General features: G+C 36.4%; 1 protein-coding gene across 1 annotated transcript; it reads left to right on the top strand.

The window, feature by feature from the left end:
* Positions 1-12394: 12394 nt before the first annotated feature.
* LOC108673351 (facilitated trehalose transporter Tret1) lies at positions 12395-19272 on the top strand. The gene is made up of 7 exons (XM_018161165.2): positions 12395-12525; positions 12830-12951; positions 13743-13878; positions 16450-16658; positions 16973-17205; positions 17993-18101; positions 18439-19272. Exons 2-7 carry the CDS (start codon positions 12910-12912, stop codon positions 19165-19167), a joined length of 1458 nt encoding a protein of 485 aa, XP_018016654.2. The 5' UTR covers positions 12395-12525; positions 12830-12909; the 3' UTR covers positions 19168-19272.
* The last annotated feature ends 344 nt before the right edge of the window (positions 19273-19616 follow it).

Here is a 19616-nt window from a genome sequence, read left to right as displayed (position 1 = left end):
CCGAGTTATTTAATCAAAAAATAGTAAATTATAATAAATTGAATAGTCCAAAGCTTCAGTTTCACAAAAATAGAGCTGAGACATGGCCAGTAATCTATCCTCATAATGGCGACCCACTGGCATTTCCTGATACAGAAGAATCTTCTGGAGGAATCCTAACTCCGCTAGCCAAGGAATCCAATATCGTCGTTAGAACTTCTGAGCCGCCAGGAATTGGCTTAAATGACCAGACAATAGATCGAAATTTGCTGGAATTTCGAAAGCTCGTGCGATAAGAATCGCAATGATGGTGAGATACGAATCTGAATGCATCATTTAATAACGACAGAGAAACATTGTACCATAGTAGGCTTTTATTGCATGAAGAATTTTTCCTTCTAGAGGGGCTTGATGATCAGAAAAATAGCCAAATTTAGACTGTGGTTTTTTTTACTACTATCCGCTCTGCTATAATACTAATCAAAAATCTGAGTGTCAGTTTTCAATATAATAGATATTTTAGATCAAGGCTTCTGATAAAAACTTTCTCTGTGCACCATTAGATTTTGGGTGTCATCTGTAGTATCTTCAGCCTAAAAATTTAACGTGAGATTGACCTCGACCCCCCTCACTATATCAGTTCAAGAATTTTCACCGGTTCGTTACCTGACTCCAGGCAGGGACTCTCAGAGTGCTTTCATGGCTTTGTGTTAATCCTGTTTCGCCAGCTTTTGCAACCTTTTGATGATTGAATGGACGCAAACGCCGCTTTGAAGATGTTCCGCCCCTTTTTATTATAGGCTATTGTGGAGTTAAATTTTAATTGGAAGCCTAGCCTGAGTACGTTCTGGATTTGGTGTCGTCTGCGATACGATGGGTTTCTCTGTCACACATGGTTATTACTGCGGCTACTACCACGAATGCTGGTCCCGGCATCATCCGTGCGAGTGTTGACCATGCAGCGCCCGGACCAGCCATACACCGACATTTATCGGAAAATTTTTAGACCTCAGGTACGGCACCCTGTTTTCTGTTGGCAGCGAGCAAGTGGTGATTCCAATTATCCTCAATTGTTAAATTCCAGTTCTCAACCATTAAGACCAGAAACAATAATGAGCTCGTAAATTTTACATAGATCATTTAATTTCTCATTCAACACATTAAAGAATTAACGGTTTTAAATTACCTAGGAGTTATGGTGTAAGATCCTCTTTGAAGACAAACTTAACTAGAATGAAAGTGTTGCCACCTCAGGACACTTTCCGCAACGATGCGAATGTAACCTTTGTCCTAAAGGCACTTTACATCGAAAATGTTATTAATTTCTGAGCTTGCTTCCCTGCACGTCATGCCTGTAACCACAATTTGCATTTTCCAGAATCTACGCGCTGGGCAGAGGCGGGAGCCAGTTGCGACTCCTCTGCATTTTCACTCGCAGTGAAGACCAGTTACTACAGAAATTTCAGTGAGAAGCACAGAGCAAACTTAAATATGTTCAGCCTTCTTGTAATTTTGAGATTTTCAATAACGGAAAAATACTTTTAGCCATATTATGCTCGTTTTTTTGTATGTTTTCGAATCAATTTATGAGTTTCGTTCCCTAAAGAGAACGAAACTCAATCTTTTCGTTGTTGTTTTTTTCTTCGAAACGAACACTAGAAGTGGATAAGCAGGATATATTTCACTATATCGAAGTCAGATATTTTTCCAAGCGTGGATTGCAGAAAAAAATCATGTGATTGAACTCACTTTGTTTCAATTGCTTTCGTTTGTTGTTCATGCAATTTCCATTTACCACCCCAGTCTTCAGTTGCAAAAATAAACTATCTTTACAAGTCTCTCACTTTCCAGCGATAAAATGATTTCTGAGTTTGCACTAGTCCTGAACTTTTCAAAAACTGATTTGTAAAAATTTCATTGATTACAACAGTTCACGGTAGAGAAACTGAATTTCAAAAAGACTGCAAAACCAGCATTTGAAACGAAGAGCAGTTTCAAGTTTAATTATTGTTAGTTTTGAAATTTGCCCTGAATTTAATGGATTTCAAGGCAGTGTTTGACGGGAATATATTTTGTTTAAAATGCTGTAGTCTTTTAAGTTCTCAGTCTGTTGTCATCAAATTCCTATCTAAAACGTTAATGAACAATAATTTTGCGGCAATGATTTTCGCAGTCAAATAAACAGGAGCAATAACGAGACTCTCACCGGAAAATTTGTATTTTCCAAAGTAATGTGTATAATAAGGCAACTATAAGCAATTATTTAGACATTCTAATCGATAAACTCCTGTTCTAATTAATTAAAAAGATTGTTTGTAGCTAGCATAAAAAAACAGTTGAACTTTGTAATTGAGTAAAAACAATCTTCACCTTCTTAAAAATCAGCTCTTTCTTCAAATTTCAAGCAGCACAAGCACAAAAAAACGTCCGTTTTAAAATCATTCAATCAACATTTATGTTATCCATCAAAATCGTTATATCTGCAAAGGTAAAATTGTGATTATGACTACTCAGCAAAAAGCAGTGGACAGGAAATAATTCACATACTATTTATATTGCAATATTTTTCTAAATATTAATTATGCAAATGATATTATATTATGGTGATTTTTAGCAATATTCATTTCATTATTAATGTACAGAGAATTCTTGAGCGTCGAAGCGAGAAATGGAGTCTCACAACATAACATAATATTTGCCCAAGCAATGCAACGGAAGATTATTTTTAAGCCGGGGCTGCTCTCGAGAGACCCAAGCTTCAGCAACTTGTTAAAGTTGCTGGATTTATTAGCGAAGCCACAGTGCCGTCCATGAAAGGGCACATCCCCTAACGAGGACGACACATAAGAAAGGTACAGGGAATTTTCCGCGCCTCGTGTTAGGAAAATTGTAGTGAAGAACATTTTCCTTTACCTACCAGGTTCAGTTTACATGGAAATTTCTCATACTGACTTTCGAGAGGAGGTTCGAAACGCTCTAGATAAAAACAACTATATAATATAAATTATATGGCATTATAATAAATTATAATTTAGAGAATACAATTGTAATTCTTGGAAGTCTTTACTGCTCCATCCAAACGTCGTGAATTATACGCTAATTAAACGCAACTCAATTCAATCTGTTAGAATTAATGTCGCATTAGGTTGAATAATATACATATGACCACATCTCTAAAATTCTTGACAACACAAAATTTATTGAAAAGTCACTTATGATTGTTACGAATTTTTATCTAATATCAGAGACAAGCATAGAAGTTTTCGTTTAAACCGTTGTAATACTTGAATTTCAATTAATTTCTGTAGGCACACAGACTTTTTGATAAGTAAAGGTTTTTATTAGTCAAACCTACATTATCTTAAACAGAGGACTTTTTTTAAGAAAGACCAATTAATTTCTAGATTCCTTCGAATATATAGTAAATTTGTGTTAATAAAGTGATCATAAATGAGTGTATTTTACACTCTTTATTTATTATTGTTGGACCGAAAAGTCTTTATTATGGGTGAACAAATTTCGGTTCTTTGGAAGTTGGATTGTCAAATTCCTAATCGCTATATAGTTCCTTATTCACTTTATTTATACGTCAACCTAACAAAAGGAGGACAATAATCAACGAAGTTTTGCTCCGTTCGCGATGAAATTATATTATAATAACAATTGTATGGACCAGATTTTCTGGTCACTCGATCTGTTTAAATATAGGTATACGCATTTGAAAATATCATAAATGGGACAGCAGTTTCGGTCAGCCTAGGGTATGTTTGGTTTAGGCAAATGTCTCTTTGGATGCTAATGAGTATCTCTTTGCTCAGAGAATTTCATGAAGGTGACAGAGACAGCCTAAAAGGAGAGCAATTAAAATGAAATTATTTCAAATTCAAAATCCTCGAACTGGATACGTTTCTGGGTTTAAAAAAGCAAACGGCTAATTAAATATTCATTGTTGCTAAAATAGAGATAATTCGAATTATAGCTCTGTTTCATACCTTATGTTCGATGTCCTTCAGGAAATATCAGTGTCAGCTCTGAACTAATATTAGGCTTCCAGGCCTGTCACCGGTTCTGAACATCATGAAATTTTTAAATCTTCTACAGATCTCGAACACGCAACCCACCGCTCCAATGTTTCTGTGTTTAACTAACTAGCCACCTCGCTGAGGCAAAGTCTAAGTGATTACCAAATAACATTCAATATTGCGTGAAAACGTAAACTGCTGTAAACTTTTTCTAATAATTAAAATTATAAATTTCTTAGAAATGAGTAACAAAAGCGTAAATTTCATCGAATTGTTAAATTTATCAATCATAAATGGGGACTACATGAATCGGCCACTAACTCTTCACCTCACATCAACGCTCGCCCAATATAGGCCAACATCTGGAGCTCGTGTTCAACAGTCAAGCTTGCAAACACTACACGCAAACTCTGGACTCCTGACACCGTCGTTGTTATCTCACGAATGCGGTTATTGGACGTCCAGCGCGTTCGTTGAACCCAAGTTTACCTCGACAAGATCGTGCCAATGTCAGCACAACTCCGGACACATGTTTAACGCGGATATAGCAACTCAGGGGCGGAAGCTAAACAATAAACCGAATTTGTTAGGGTATTAATATTGACGTTTGGCTTTGTATTTAGTAATTGGATATTCTTATTGTATATAGGCTGGTGTTTTCTCATGTATTTAGTTTGTGGGATAAATTGCCTTAACAGCGAAATTTGTACTTTTCCACTGACACTCATCCTCTTTAATTTCTTTGTGAATTTAAAGAATTGCTGCAGGAAATCGTAGCATTTCGGTTACTCTTTCAATTTCAGCCTTCATGAAAATATTTTATCCTCTCACACTTCATTTCCGAATGAATAAATCATCGATACCTGAATAACTTTGATACAGTTAATTTATTATTAATGTCAAGCATTTACGTTACATATAAACAAGGCATAAAGTGAATAAAAGAGTTTCTTCTGGATTATGAAAAGGCATCGCTAGTCTGTGAAGTCTAAAGTCATATATTAGCTCCAGGGACGAAATAACTGAGTGAGGTGTCAAGCTGATCGATTGAAATGCCTCTTGAAGTATCGCCTCATTCAAAACGTCTTAAACTGGAGCGCGAAAATGAAGCCCGATAATCGATGTTCAATAATCGGGACTTTAAACCCGTTTGAACCAAAAATAATAATCCAGCTCGCTCACCTTTTTTAAATTTTTTTAGTTGTTAAACTTTAGCAGTTATGTCAAAAAAGTTGAACTCTCAGTAATCTGAAACGTAAATTTCGGGACATTTTTCAACTTTTTGCCATCATTCTCTTCGTGCCTGTAAAATGTATATCGATGACGTCAACATTCACACAGCATGAGCTGTAATGTTCCTCGTCACAGTCAGCTTTTATCCTAAACACACAAATCATCTCTTTGTCGATGCGTAAATTGTATTTTGACTACGATTTAACTTTTTCATCGGTGTCGTAGGTAACTTACCCTATCATCACTTCTTTTCACCGGTACGTGTCTTCCTTCATCTAAGACCAGTGAGCTTTTATCCATCAGTCTAATATCTTCTCGCAGTGCCACTTGTTCATCAGTGTCAGTCATCAAGTGACACCAGCAGAAGACTGGCATTCTTCTTCCATGAGTGTCGCTTTTTGCTCTAACAGCGTCTTGAACATGAAACTTGATACTCGGTGTCGGACACGCGCTCAAGAGCTCCATCCTCTTTAACAAGATAACAGGGAACGCAATACCCAAGATTTCTTTTATTTTTCGTTGTTTATGTTCCTCAGAAGATGGAAAATTAGGCAAGGGTATATATTTTTCAGTACGGTATAAAAATATAGGTCAGACATAACATAACATAGTGATGTCGGCGCTGAAGTGTAGGCCTGATGTGGCCTGTCGCCGATTCTTTTCCTTTTCGTGCCTTGTTCATAGATCTAAACTCGTGTCATTTGACCGGATCTTTTCATGACTGCCGATAGTTTGAAGTAGCTACTAGACTTCCACCTGGTTCGACATAACGGCGGACCAAGACTTTCGGTACAGTCAAATCGAGGACATTGGCAATGAGATAATTTACTTGATTCTGTTATTCCTGCGGTAATAAGCATTCATCAGTTAATCTTCATTGAAGAATATTCTATGCTTAAAAGAAGAACAGAACAACAAATTAGTTGTCACTTAAATATTTAAGGACTAGAGAATAAAGTTCCAGAATGATTTGAGACAGAAAAATTGTACAAGAGCTATGTTTCGGGAGCGTCATTTTCAACAAAAAAAAAACTTTGTACTCTAATTCAAACGTAATAATGAACTACTGGCACACAAGACACGGATCGAGTTAGCTCATTAAATTCAATAAGAGACTGAATTATTCTTTCGCTAGTCATTTTCTATGAACTTACTTCTACGATTTTGAGCAAGACTCGATCAGGCACACCTGTCAGTCTAAGAAAGTACTGTAATGTATTGTATTGTATTGCACTGTAAAATTCATGTTCAATAAACATTTTCTATATTTTTGATCTGCATGCAGAAAGGTTAAAAAGCTCGTCAAGTTTCTGCGATGAATAAATTCATATAGAAGCTCAGTCATACTCAAATACATACCTCTAATCGGAATAAGTTCATCAACAAACACAAATGCATAGGTGATCATTAACTCTCTAATGATGGTATAGTACAATTTTTCGGTGTACTTGATCTTTTCTAGCAAAGTGTTCCGTAGAAACTAGGAGTTTTTTTGGATTTCAAAATTTCTAACAAAATTCAGAAATGAGAAGAATCGTTGTGTCGACCAACCATGTTTGATTAATTGCGCTTTCTGTATCGGGAATGTGAATGAGGAAGAATCAGGCTGGTTATATTTATTCAACCTTTGTTTATCAAATTAAGCGCAAGAAGCAACGATGGTGTTGTCGTTCCATGTTTCTCGAATTTCATCCTGTTTACATACAAATCCTTTGTGCCGCCTTCGGCCATGAAAAATGCGACATTTGAAGCCTGCAAGAAGAAGTGGCTTCAGTGCCACAAGAGTTGGGAACGGTGATTGCATTGCCTAGTCCTCGCTTGCAATTCCGGCGGCAATTTCAAGTCCTGACGGCAGCAATTTAACTGATGATTTTGATCAAGCCAATCCCATGCTTCTGAAAATTACAAAAGGATTCTCAAATATCAAAAGATGGAGACGGGAACCTAATTTTTCTGGGAGCGTGGACTGCTTTCCGCTTCTGCAACAAAAATTCCCTGGAAATTGGAAAATTCATTGAGTTACGCTACGTTTCAGGTGTCAGAATTGATTATGGAACAGTTAAAAATAAAAAAATTGTTGCTATTTTTATTTTGAAAAATCCTTAATCTGGAAATTTACTTCTGAAAGAGTTTCTTAGGATGCCTTTTAATGAGACCAGTTTCAATTTGTTTAAAGGATATAATTGAATACCTCCGGGGAATTATCTATTAACAGAGTGATACAAAAACAGGAACGCCGATCAAGAAATGATAAATTTATCGGCTTTCTCATAGCTTTAAATTTGTCAAATTCTAATCTGCATATAGATTTGAATGAATTACATTGATGTATTTTAGCCTGAAACAATATTTCGTGTAGAATTTCATTTGTGCAATATTCAGGGTTATGGAAAATGAAGGATCCAATTTAATAAATTTGTATTTGTTCAAGTATAAATTAAAAATTAATAATTTATATACCGATGGATAGAAAAAGATTCAAATTTTATTTTACATATTTATAAATGTTTAATATTTTATTACCTTTTTTGCACGGAAAAAGTTGATAGGATGCTTCTGGAGCGATAAATAGGATTCATGGGAAATGAAGTTTCGGCTTTACATTTCTGGCCACTTAGATGACCTAATCTCACCCTATATGAGATTACGACGTAACCTATCTCGCCCCCAAATTATAGGGTTACGTCAAAGAAGCTGTTTACGTCCCGCCTCTACCAGCAACTCTGGTTGATCTGAAGAAGCATATCACTGCTACGGTGCACTCAGTAACAGAAGATATGCTTTTTGTGTGTGGGACGAGTTTGGCTACCGTTTAGATGTTTGCCGTGCAGCACATGGGGGACATATTGGATATTTATAAACATGTGAAAATTTTTAAATCTTTCTCTTTTCATTGATGTAAGAATTATTTAATTAAATTCATACTTAATTAAATCTGCATTTATTAAATTGGGTGTATTATTTGGAATAATTCTGCATATTGTAATTAACAACTATAATACCCACTTAAGTTATAAATTTAAATTATGATTCCTTAATGCACCAACAAACTCCGTGTGGTTGAAAAAGATTGATAGTTTGTATTCGTCTTTCTAATATAAGATTATTATTTCAGCCTTGACAGATAAAGGTACCTTGAAAATAAATGAAATGAATTTCAAAGCTGCTGAAGTAGTTTATCGATAGGTACTTAAGTAGTTCATTGGTATATACCGTCAAAATATACAATAATCTCAGCCGATTTTGCAAGAAAAAAAAACTTTCTACAACTGCGTGTTTAAAATTTTATGCTGCCGAGATATGACTGGATGTCTATATCGAGCCTTTATATCTAATGAGGTTCGTATCATGTTGCCTTGGGTGCTTGAATTTGCAAATCAAACAATAGATTTCTTTTGGATATTTCCACGCTTCCTCCATGCGATGGACGAGAATGCAAGCTCCAAATCTCCTTAAATTTTATCCAAAATCCAAATCCTTGAAATTAATTACAAAACAAAACAACTTCAATGACCGAATAGAATTAATGAACAAATTCCCTTTTATCCATTAATACGCACACAACCGTAGGACCGCGACAAACCTTCCTATTGTATAGGATTATTAATCGGTCTCTTCAAAAAGTTTTCGAAGAACGCGTATTTTTTTTATTACCCTATAACAACATATTTCAAAATAAACCAACCAAACATTTGGCTAAAATTATGAGCGGCTATTTTCCATCAGTTTCATTTATATCTTTGCATTTAATTTAACCTCAGCGATGAACCTTCATATTTTACTACATTAAAACTACCTTGTTCTGCCCGAACAAGCGGTTCAGGTAAAAATGAATATTGTCTCCACTCGAGAATGGGAAGACGTAATATTCTGTGCAAAAATGTGTGCATCTTACTGGATAAAATATTCGTGCTAACGACCATAATGATCATTGCCTCAGCGGCATGAAGTGTATATGGCCTGCGATCTTCTTACCTAAAAGCCCAGTAAATGCAAATTTCACGGTCTTCTTTTCGCAACTGCTCATGCAGAAAATCCGAAATCCGAGCGAGAAGATTTCAATCTCTGTGAGTCAAGAAAAAGTTGGCTTAACTTTCTATTGGACATCCTAATGTGTCGAAGAAAATGTCTGTTCAGACGGGGTAATATAGTCTTGATAATTTCGTATCTCCCAAAATTTATGTCAAATTTTGTTGTGCAGTTTATTTTGTTCACAGTTGTTTTTCTTTTACAAATATACAAGTTTTCGGTTATGAACATTCAGTTCGAATGAGTGAATGAATTCTGATGAAAAATAGTAGAGGCACAGGCGATGAAAAATTGCGCTCAGAATGAGTACCGGAATATTACAAATTTCACCATTAATACGAGTTAAAAATCAGCCAATTATGACAATAATGAACTCCAACTTAAATTCTATAATACGCAAAATTCGCGCATCAATGAATAATCTGGACGGTGCATCAAAACGCGCTCAGCCGGAAAATTTCTACCAGAACTTTTCGTCACCGCAACGTCTGAACTTAGCTCGTTTACTGCTCGTTGACTGATGTGCGCGAATTTCTACAGATATTCTTCCTCCATGACAAGATAATGTTTTTTCACCTATGCCTGCTGCTTAGCTGAAATTTTTCGAGGAACATTTTTGTCCTAGCAATTTTAACGAGAACTTATCTTTATACTATAACACGAGGCGAAATCTCGGAAAAAAATGTTTGCCGTAATGATACAAATCCACGCTAGTGAATTCCTGATGATAAAACTTCAGTTAGAATCATGATTCATGTTTGAGGTTAAATTTAAGCCCCAAAGCAAAGAATTACATTTCACTTCGTAAAATCTTACGAAATCATTGCACACTCGGACTACTATATTATGGATGAAACTAGCAGACTGCCTGGGAATATTTAGAGTTACGTTTATTATAAAGTTCGTCGTAATAAGCTTGTTTAGCGAGCAGTGAACAGCCGGCAACCAGAAAATTAAATATTCAGGTAAAATATATAAAATATTGCATATTTTCTGCGTGTTCTTTCCCACAAAGCACAGACGAATTACAATGAAAGGAACCAACGTCCAAAATACAACTTAATGCGTTTCGGAAAATATTAAAATCGAATAAACTAAGTGGAAATATAGTATTTTCATTTCAAGAAGAAAAAAATAATACAAAATTAAACCCAAAATCCTCAACGAAATACCAGTTTTCATGTTTCCAGAAATGTTCATTTCAACCGTAAAAACAACAGTTATGGCCGTTGAAGGAAAATAAAAAGCCTAATTCGAATGTATATCCTTGGAAATAATTTACTAGCCCCCGTAATATTTTTGTTTGCGATTGCGCAATACTACAATAGGGATTGCATATAGCTGGCCCGCTTTCTTTTTATAATTCATTGAACTGTGTTGTAATAGTTCTTTCACTACACTTCCATATGAACAGCCTAATACTGCAAAAATAATTTTAACAGCAGCATCCAAGCCTTTTCAAAAACTGAATGTAATCCAAATGGCAAGGCGGAAGAGAAGTTGGCTCAATTAAGGAAGTTACTCGTGTGCTCGGTGCGACCGTCCAAGACAGTCCCGTGGTCCGACAAAGACTTCTTTGTAAGTTAACAGTGTTTGCCAGGCCTCCAAGTCCCCTTTTCTGTGGCCTTAAATTGAATTTGTTTCTTTAAGTTTGCCCTTGCCTAATACGAATACAATTAAAAGTTATCGACAGTGTTTAATCTTGAGCAGAAGTTTTCCTCTCGGAATACTGCATGTAAGAATCTTGCACATGTGCGAGTGAGAGCAATATTTTTGGAGAGGGTATGTATTCTTGGTGAGATAAATTTGAGCCTTTGAGAGGTAAAGCTCGCACCACTCACCAAATCCGAACCAATACCTGAACTGAAATCGAGAATGCTAGACGCCTGGCATACTCTGATGTCGCCTTGCCTTCAGGAGCAGGGAGTATATAGCATTCTTATCCTGAAACTTGCCATCTTGCATGAATTTTTATTGGAAAAATTTTCTTTCGAACTGAAAAGGTAAGTATAATATTTCGGAAAGTTTACGAATGAATTATTCAAAATTAATGCTACGGTTTACAGTTTTTACGTTCATTTTAATACTAAGAACAAGTTTTCTTTATTGAAACTGTGAAACCTTCTGCTCTATTTGAAACTTTTATTATTTTCAAATCAAATTAATCGCATAAAAATAAGCGTTCAATTGAATTACACTGCCTTTCGTGAACATTGTGACTCGTTTCACAATATATTTCAAATTATAAGTCTTCTAAAAACATAACTTTTTTCAATATTCATCCGGTATCGCGGTGGAAAAACTACAAAAACAAACATTTAATAATTCAAAAACTAAAATATGACCCCATAATAAAAATTATCCTAAATTCAACATGCGTGATCGAGAACGAATAAAGAAGCAAAGAAATAAAGGGAATAAATAATGAGGTGACACGGGAATCATGCATGTCTGCCAGATCCCTTCACTCGTGACACTCCGACGTGACCGCCGGTAGTCTCGCGGCTCAGCAGATTACTTGGTCTCGTGAGCTCTTACGTGTCGCGCTGCCGACGCACGACTGCGCATCACATTTTCCTGCGTTCAAAGAAGCAAAAAGCTGCACAAAAGATTAAAACCATTTTAAATAAAATTTTGATCAGTGCTTTTTGCCTAAAAAATGAGGATTTTTTTGAGGCTCTGTTAGGAAGTTACGAGTATATGCAGCATTTAATTTTGATCTAATATTCGGTTAATTTTTTATTTTCTTGCTTTTTTGTCAATTATTTATGGCTCCATCAGTCAATTATTTATGGCTCCATCAACTTGTTTGGGCCAGCAAAAACTAAGATACACCAAAGAAAATTGTATCTTGTATGACTTGTTTGATTTCTATGAACTTATATGGTCTTGCTCCTTTCTCATCCGCCACCAATTAGACAAGAGGCAAAAATTAAATTGATAAAGAGCCATTCCGTTTTTTATTAGTACCAATGAGCTAGAATTTTCTCAATATTAATTAAAATTTATAATTTTTTGGTCTAATAAAACTATTATTTCGTCCCAGAGATCAGGATAACTCGAGTTGACGGGTGTTGCGGGTTCATTACTGCGCTTGCTCTCACTTGAGCGCCTGACGCCGAGAGGGAAGGTTGTGGTCTCGTCTCCTACAATTCCCCATTAAATTCTCGATTGTTGGTATATTGAAATACTGCAGATACTAGAGTTGCGTCAGCAAACCTAAGACAAATTGGTTATGGAAATATCAAATTCGTAACAGCAAGTGAGGCATTCTTTTGTTTATTAATAATGAGTTGTACCTAGAACATCAATTAACTTTTGGATGACATTATGATTTGGCTATCGCAACTCTCGCTCATTTGTATACACTTTGGTTATCCACATGTTATTAGAGATGTAATCAGGCACTCAGTGTCCTGATCTCAATGGATGTATATTTACATTTCCATGACACATTTATAAATTTAATTTTGTTCAGATCGAGGACTAAAAATTACCTATGTACATTTTAAATCTATTAATTAACAACAAAATTTCAGATTTTCTCATAAATCTTTTGTCGCTAGTCGCACAGAATTATATTCCTGACGTATCTACGGTTCCCTGCACTGAGTCTGCCTGCGTCATCTAGCATACGTCTGGGGAGATGACGACGCTAAGGACATGGATTATCTTCAGATGGAGGCAGGTCCGTAAACGGGTTCTGACAGCACAAACAAGGAAACCGATTCATCGGAAACATATCATCTTATTGGCGTACGATATGTTCCTACATAAGAATTATGCATAAATTTGTCAGTAAATAAGGTGAAAAACGACCGTCTACCTTATTTAAATTTGAATCTCAGTTTTACGAAATTAAATGGGCTGGCACTTCAGTTTCACAACAGAGAGTTTAATGATATAAAATTTATATACTATTAAAATTAACGCAAATATGCATGGTGGGTGCCGGTTTTAGCCACCAGGTAGCATGGACAGCCTGTTGAGCTGGCGTTGAAAATGTAAAACGATTCAGCGGTTCATATTATTTCATATTGATTTATTCTGCTAGAATTTCTCATATTTGCATACACTTCCAACTCGACGGGTAGCATCACGATTCCATATTTATTTCGCTAAATTTATTGGATTTGTGAGTCAAATTTGTCCGGTTTATTGGTACAAATCTGCAACAGGTGTTGCAAATGTTGCAGAATTTGTTGCGTGCGGGACAAATTGAAGGGATAGAGCGGGTTCCCGATACTGAATTCTGCGAAAGATAATACCGCGTTATACAAAAAGCATTGAATTAAAAATTAAATTTCCAAATAAAAATCCAAAGGATTCTCGAAACTAAATTCTGCAAAGGATAATACTGCGTTATACAAAAAGCATTTAACTAAATTTCCAAATAAAAATCCAAAAGATTCCTGAAAATTAATTCTGCGAGAGATACTTTTGTGTTATAAAAAAATATTTGAAGTAAATGTCTTGCAGATGCTAGCGTGCGCGCTGGTGGTGAGCGCCCTGGCGACGACCGGCAGCATGGTCGGCTGGTCCGTGGAGGTGGCCAGGATGGCCGAGGACCCTGAACTGCCGTTCAACATCTCGACGTCTCAACAGCGATGGCTTGGTCAGTTAGTGAGCTGATGAGGTGAAATTGGTATATTGGAGATGCAGATGCCATATTCGTACGAAACTTCTTTGATGAACTGCAGGTTCTGGGAGAACATTTGCAAAGATTTATTATTGGTAATTATAATCGTCCGTCCACTCATCTTCTTAGTTGAAAGAAATTCATTGACAATAATGATTGGCAATGGCATTGATTTGATTGGATAGAATTGGCATTGATTTGAATTGGACGTAAGAAAATTAAATTCAAAATGCCCTTTTCTATTTTACAACACTTCTCTTTAACTTCACTTCTTGTCTGTCTGTCTGTCTGTCTGTCTGCTACAAATCTTGTAATCGAAATTTAACACACTTCTATAATGAGAAATTCATTGTACATTTGTAAGATTGGAGACACTGGATTCTTTGGAAGTGTTGTCTTTAAAAAGTAATTTTTAAACGCATATTATTTACTATAAGTAGCAGTCGAGAGATATTCTGCTAAGATTTGATAGGCCAAGTAGTTTAACTCTCATGCATGCAACTCCGAAAAAGGTATTTCAGAAAGATTCGACGAAAACAAGTTCAGTTATCAGCGGTGTCTATAACTAAACTGAAAAATTAATATATCTCTAAAAATATTCTTATTACAACACTTCTCTTTAACTTCACTTCTTGTTTGTCTGTTTGTCTGTCTGTCTGTCTGCTACAAATCTTGTAATTGAAATTTAACACACTTCTACTTATCCTATCGATCTGAAATTTTGCATACTTGTTTAAAGTTGGAGACAATGCATGAATCAAATGTCAAAATAAATGATTTTAAAAAGTAAAAAAAAAATTTTTCAATATTAAAAAAATTGAAAAAATAATTTGTCAGCTACAAATCTTATAACTGATATTTGACACACTTTTACGTGTCTAATTGATCTGAAATTTTGCACACTTGTGTGAAATCAGAGGCAATGCATGAATCAATTAACAGAATAAATAATTTTGAAAAAAATTTATATATTAAAAAAATTTATATATATTAAAAAATTGACAAGTAAATTATGTTACTTTTTGAAAATTAGATGAGAAATTCATTGTACATCAGTGAGATTGGAGATACTGGATTCTTTGGAAGTGTTGTCTTTAAAAAGTCATTTTTGAACGTATATTATTTTTAACCCTCACTGATAAGTAAAATACACGCTCGAAACCCCAATTTACCTAACTTATGGAAATCTCCATCGCACACAGAGCTGAGCAGCTGCCATAAATCCAACAAAGCTTTTTTTACACTCCCTCATTCCAGTTTTTATCTCTAGCGGCGCGGTGTAAAACATTTTGAAGTGTCTTCACTGTGAAGGAATTACGAGTGACGTTGCTGAAATCTGCGAGAACATGCCGGAGAGTTGCGCTTGTGCGGCTAGAATACACAAGCAGAGCTTTATTCACGCTCTAGACCTGGCGTTGTAAATGCCGTTGCATTAATTTCGAAGGGCTTAAAATTTCTATATATTAGGGCCCAGTGGGCAGTGTCAAAATCAAGCCAGAATATTATAGTAATATAGGCCATGGATAAATTTTATGGGACATTGGAGTAATCATTATTTTTAATGACCCTGAGAGATGTTAACGATTCATTTACAAATTTAATCATTGATTATATGGATATCTCTTGACGATATCATTAGAAGGGGTTTCGTTGAATGCTAAATGATGCCGCGAAAATATTTATGTTAGTCGTGCGTAAAAGGTATAGTTTTATTTTATAAAGAAGAACTTCAGTGATGATAAACTAATATCGGAGCCTTCAACATTTTCTAAATATTCTTCTTATTGGGGCATATTGATTGCAACGCTCACCTGCCTGTCCTCATAGTGGGCAGCGAGTACTCGCGTCAGTCGTGCGTGGCCTTCGGTAATTTACCTCATCCAAATTACTCACATATGAAATAATGAACAAATAACGTGCTTCATTTCTAAAACGTTGACGATTATAGAAATTTCCAGCCAATATCTCTTCCGTGTGATAGGTTTTATGCTACACCCCGGCGACGCGGAAACGCGTTGCCAGCAAGCTTCTTATAATTCACACTAGTATACAGAATGACTGGACGTAATTGTAAGATCAGTAAAAATATCTAACTTGATCTGTATGACTAGCAAGGAAATATATAAATAATATGGAATAATGTTTTCTCATAATATGTAAGTATGATATTGTGAATCTTCAATTAAACTAATAATTTTAATAAAGGTTTCACGAGAAAAATATAAGTTGAATAAAAAGTAATGAATGAAAGAAGAAACACGAAACGAATAAAAAAATTTATTCGATCACTCTATTTTTCGAGTGTTGTTTTTTACATCAAACTTTTAAAACGATTTTCTATTTACCTCACATTGATAGCCATTTTGTATGGCATTAAGAAAAGCATGACTACTAAATGTAATAATCTTGAATCCAAACGTAAGGTTTCATGGAATAAATTGCTTTCCTTTTTGTTATCTAATTAAAAACAACCAAGAAATATAAGTTTAACCAGGAAATAACATGGCTAAAATATTTCAAAACCTTCTTTCGTCCTGGCATTGACAGTTTCGAGCGTGGGTATTGCCTCGGTGGTAAGCACCCTGGCGACAGGATGGCTCATGGAGGCGCTGGGTCCATGTCGTCTGCTAAGCTTGCTGTTGCTGCCTCAAGGCTTGGCATGGATCACCATGGCCGTGTCATACTCACTGCCCTGGATCTTCGTAGGGCGCATCATCACGGGCGCTATAGGCATCATGCTCACCACTATCATCCAGGTTAGATATCTTAAGGACAAAATTTGTGATTTGTAAGCCATAAAGAAGGAATCAGCATTAAAGAAGTTATCAGCATATTTGAGGAATCTTGTCTGATGGAAGTACTGTCGTAGTGCGACATTTTCGAGCTTTGAGGCAGCGATCATAATTTTCGTAGTCGGTCTGTAGGATGCAATGTGAATAGATCATTATACTGCAACTGAAAAAATTATGATGAAAAAATTATGAAATTATGCAACTGAAATTATGAACTTGCTATTGCTAGTTAAACATTTCACGTTTATATTTTTGTTATTGCTGTCATTCCCGTCTAGCCTCTGGTAGCGGAGTTGTGCCAGCCAGACGTGCGAGGTATGCTGAGCGCTCTGCCGGAGATGGCGATATCACTAGGCCTGCTGGGGGCCTATGTTTTCGCGCGCTTTCTTGTGTGGCAAGCCGGCACCCTCCTGTGCGGGGTTCTGGTGTTCCCCTCCCTTTGTGGGGTTCTTTTCGTTCCTGAGTCCCCGTACTGGCTCATTAAAAAGGGCAGAGATAAGGAAGCTACTCGGTGAGTAGACTTCGGGGGGCCATCATTTGGAAGGCTTGTTGGTTAAATTGAAAAATTTTTAAAGTGCAGTTATTGTATGTAAACTTTACTGGGGTAATCATGTAGTGCGGCAAAGATCAGCCTATATTTTTGAAATGATCAAATTGCACTGAAAATCAGGTAATGGTTTTCCAGAGGAATTATTAGGTTTTCATTTATTATGATTTCATTTACAAGTTTTCATTACTCAAATACGTTTCACTCTATTAAATCCATTTTTCTGTGTATTACACAGTTCATTTGTATTACACTGGCCTTTTTGGCACGTCAACAGAGCCTTCTTGCTCGAATCACAGCCTTCGAAATTGCGCTAGAATTCTCTTGAGAGTCGATTGGTCTGTGTTACAGGTGTGCTTCATGTTAAGTTTATTCTGGCTCGAATGGAATTCATTCAATGGATTTAGCATAGCCGTTACGAAATAATAACTATTTGAAGGAATGGTTTTAAATTTATAGAGAAGCTCAACCCTAATCAGCTTGAATATTAGCAGCCACTGCTACTAGCTTCACTAATCACGAACACAATGATAGTTTGGAGGGAGTGATTCTTTTATTTTTCAGTGATCTTTTTTTGGGTCATTGTGTCAGGAAATTACAGTACTTTGGTCCGGTTGTTGCTCCAAATGTAACCATGCTCAGATGAATAATTTTGGACTTACTTGCATGCCAGTAATTCGCCCATTTTGTAAGGTATGACCCAGTGGTTTATATATGTCAATATGATAAATAGCTCATGAAATGCTTGCAGATCATTGATGAGGCTACGGGCACCGGAGCACGACATCGAGGCAGAGGTTGCGGCTATCAGAGATGGCATCGCTCTGCAGGCGCTCGAACAAGGCTCCTTCGCTCAACAGGTCGTTAAAACAGGCTAAGAATTCTCAACAGGTCGGCTTCTTGAAATTGTGCAATTATATAAATTAAACCTCAAATACGATAATAACTCTGAGTTGCTTCTTTGCTCGACTATTTAAAATTACAAAATATTTAATTAATTCGGCAGATTTTTATTGTCCTGATTTCTGAACGCGATTTCAAATAAAGCCGGCAAGTGATGACAAAGGTAATTTTAATACATCTATCTAAGTACTGCTATCCTAGCCTAAATTAAACAAATTTTGCTGCCAAGCATAAGTATTTTATTTTAAGAGTAATCTGTAAAACATAGTCTTGATATAATTCCTGCATTTGCAGTTTCGTTCAATGGGCCAAAGTGTCAACTACCGCCCAGTCATCCTCCTCTCGGTCCTTGTGGTTCTGAAAGAAGTCGGAGGCGCAATGTTCATTTTCATGTACTCAGCCTACTTCTTCCTGGCTGCCGGAGTAGTGTGGGATCCCTTCACATGTACTGTGTTGGTGGGAGTAACGAGGCTATTATTTACATTCGTGTCTGCTCTTGTGATTGATAAAGTTGGACGTCGACCATTGCTGGTATTCTCATCACTGACCTGTGGCTCAGCAATGTTCGTCATAGGAGCAATCGTGAAAATAGGAAGTCCATCTATTGCTTGGATCCCTCTGGTGGCTGTTCTTATCTTCGTGGCATCATTTGGGCTCGGTGTGGGGCCAGTTCCTTGGATTTTGGTTGGAGAAATGCTCCCAACCCCAGTACGGTCGTTAGCTGCGTCCATTTGTACGTGCCTCTTCGCCTTCTTCACGTTTCTACTAAGTGAGCTCATGCCACAGATTATTGAAGTTTCAGGACTGGATGACGCCGCCTTTGCATTCGGAGCCTTTCAGATTTTCTTGGCTCTCACAACTTGGCTGTTCGTGCCGGAGACCAGAGGCCGGACGCTGGAGGACTTGCAAACTGCTTTCTCCGGAGCTGCCCTCCGACCGTTCCGGAAATCTCGAGAAGGATATGTACAGGCCTATGGTTCCACGTTCTCCGAGGCCGGTCCCAGTCAGTCCAAAAAAGCCTAGTGGACAATCAATTGTCACGTTTATAAACAACTATCTAGGTTACCAATTGAGATATTAAAAACGGAAAAAATTAGATCGTAAAAAAAATGATTTTGTATCACAGAAATTTTCGAACATGTGAAGTAAATAATTCAATATTGATTCATTTTTACAAGTATACTGTATATTGCAAGTATATAATCATATATACTTTTATCGAATTTCTGGTTTCTATATGAGTAACATTTAAATGCTTAGATAAGCATGGTTGATTCTTTTTTTGTGAACTATTAGCCTTACGTAAGATACGCATAACTTCTTAAGCTTCATCAAGCCGATATTCACTAAGCATTTGCCGGAATGCCAACCCCTGCTTTCAGTCACAAGTTTTGATCTAAAAATATGGAACCCTATGCAATAATGTTTGCTTAAGTTTCATGCTGTCCGTTGGAGCTTTTATGTTCGAAGTT

Source organism: Hyalella azteca, unplaced genomic scaffold (assembly GCF_000764305.2).
Source record: "Hyalella azteca isolate HAZT.00-mixed unplaced genomic scaffold, Hazt_2.0.2 contig13371, whole genome shotgun sequence".
Taxonomy (NCBI): Eukaryota; Metazoa; Arthropoda; class Malacostraca; order Amphipoda; family Hyalellidae; genus Hyalella; species Hyalella azteca.
This window is presented reverse-complemented; position numbering and strand designations above follow the sequence as displayed.

What these genes read in the sequence shown, in the direction of transcription:
- LOC108673351 (XM_018161165.2), top strand. Translation starts at nt 12,910, where the DNA reads ATGACGACGCTAAGGACATGGATTATCTTCAGATGGAGGCAG. An exon ending in GTCTCAACAGCGATGGCTTG is followed by an intron (nt 13,879 to 16,449) that starts GTCAGTTAGTGA and finishes TGGCATTGACAG; the next exon opens with TTTCGAGCGTGGGTATTGCC. An exon ending in TGCTCACCACTATCATCCAG is followed by an intron (nt 16,659 to 16,972) that starts GTTAGATATCTT and finishes ATTCCCGTCTAG; the next exon opens with CCTCTGGTAGCGGAGTTGTG.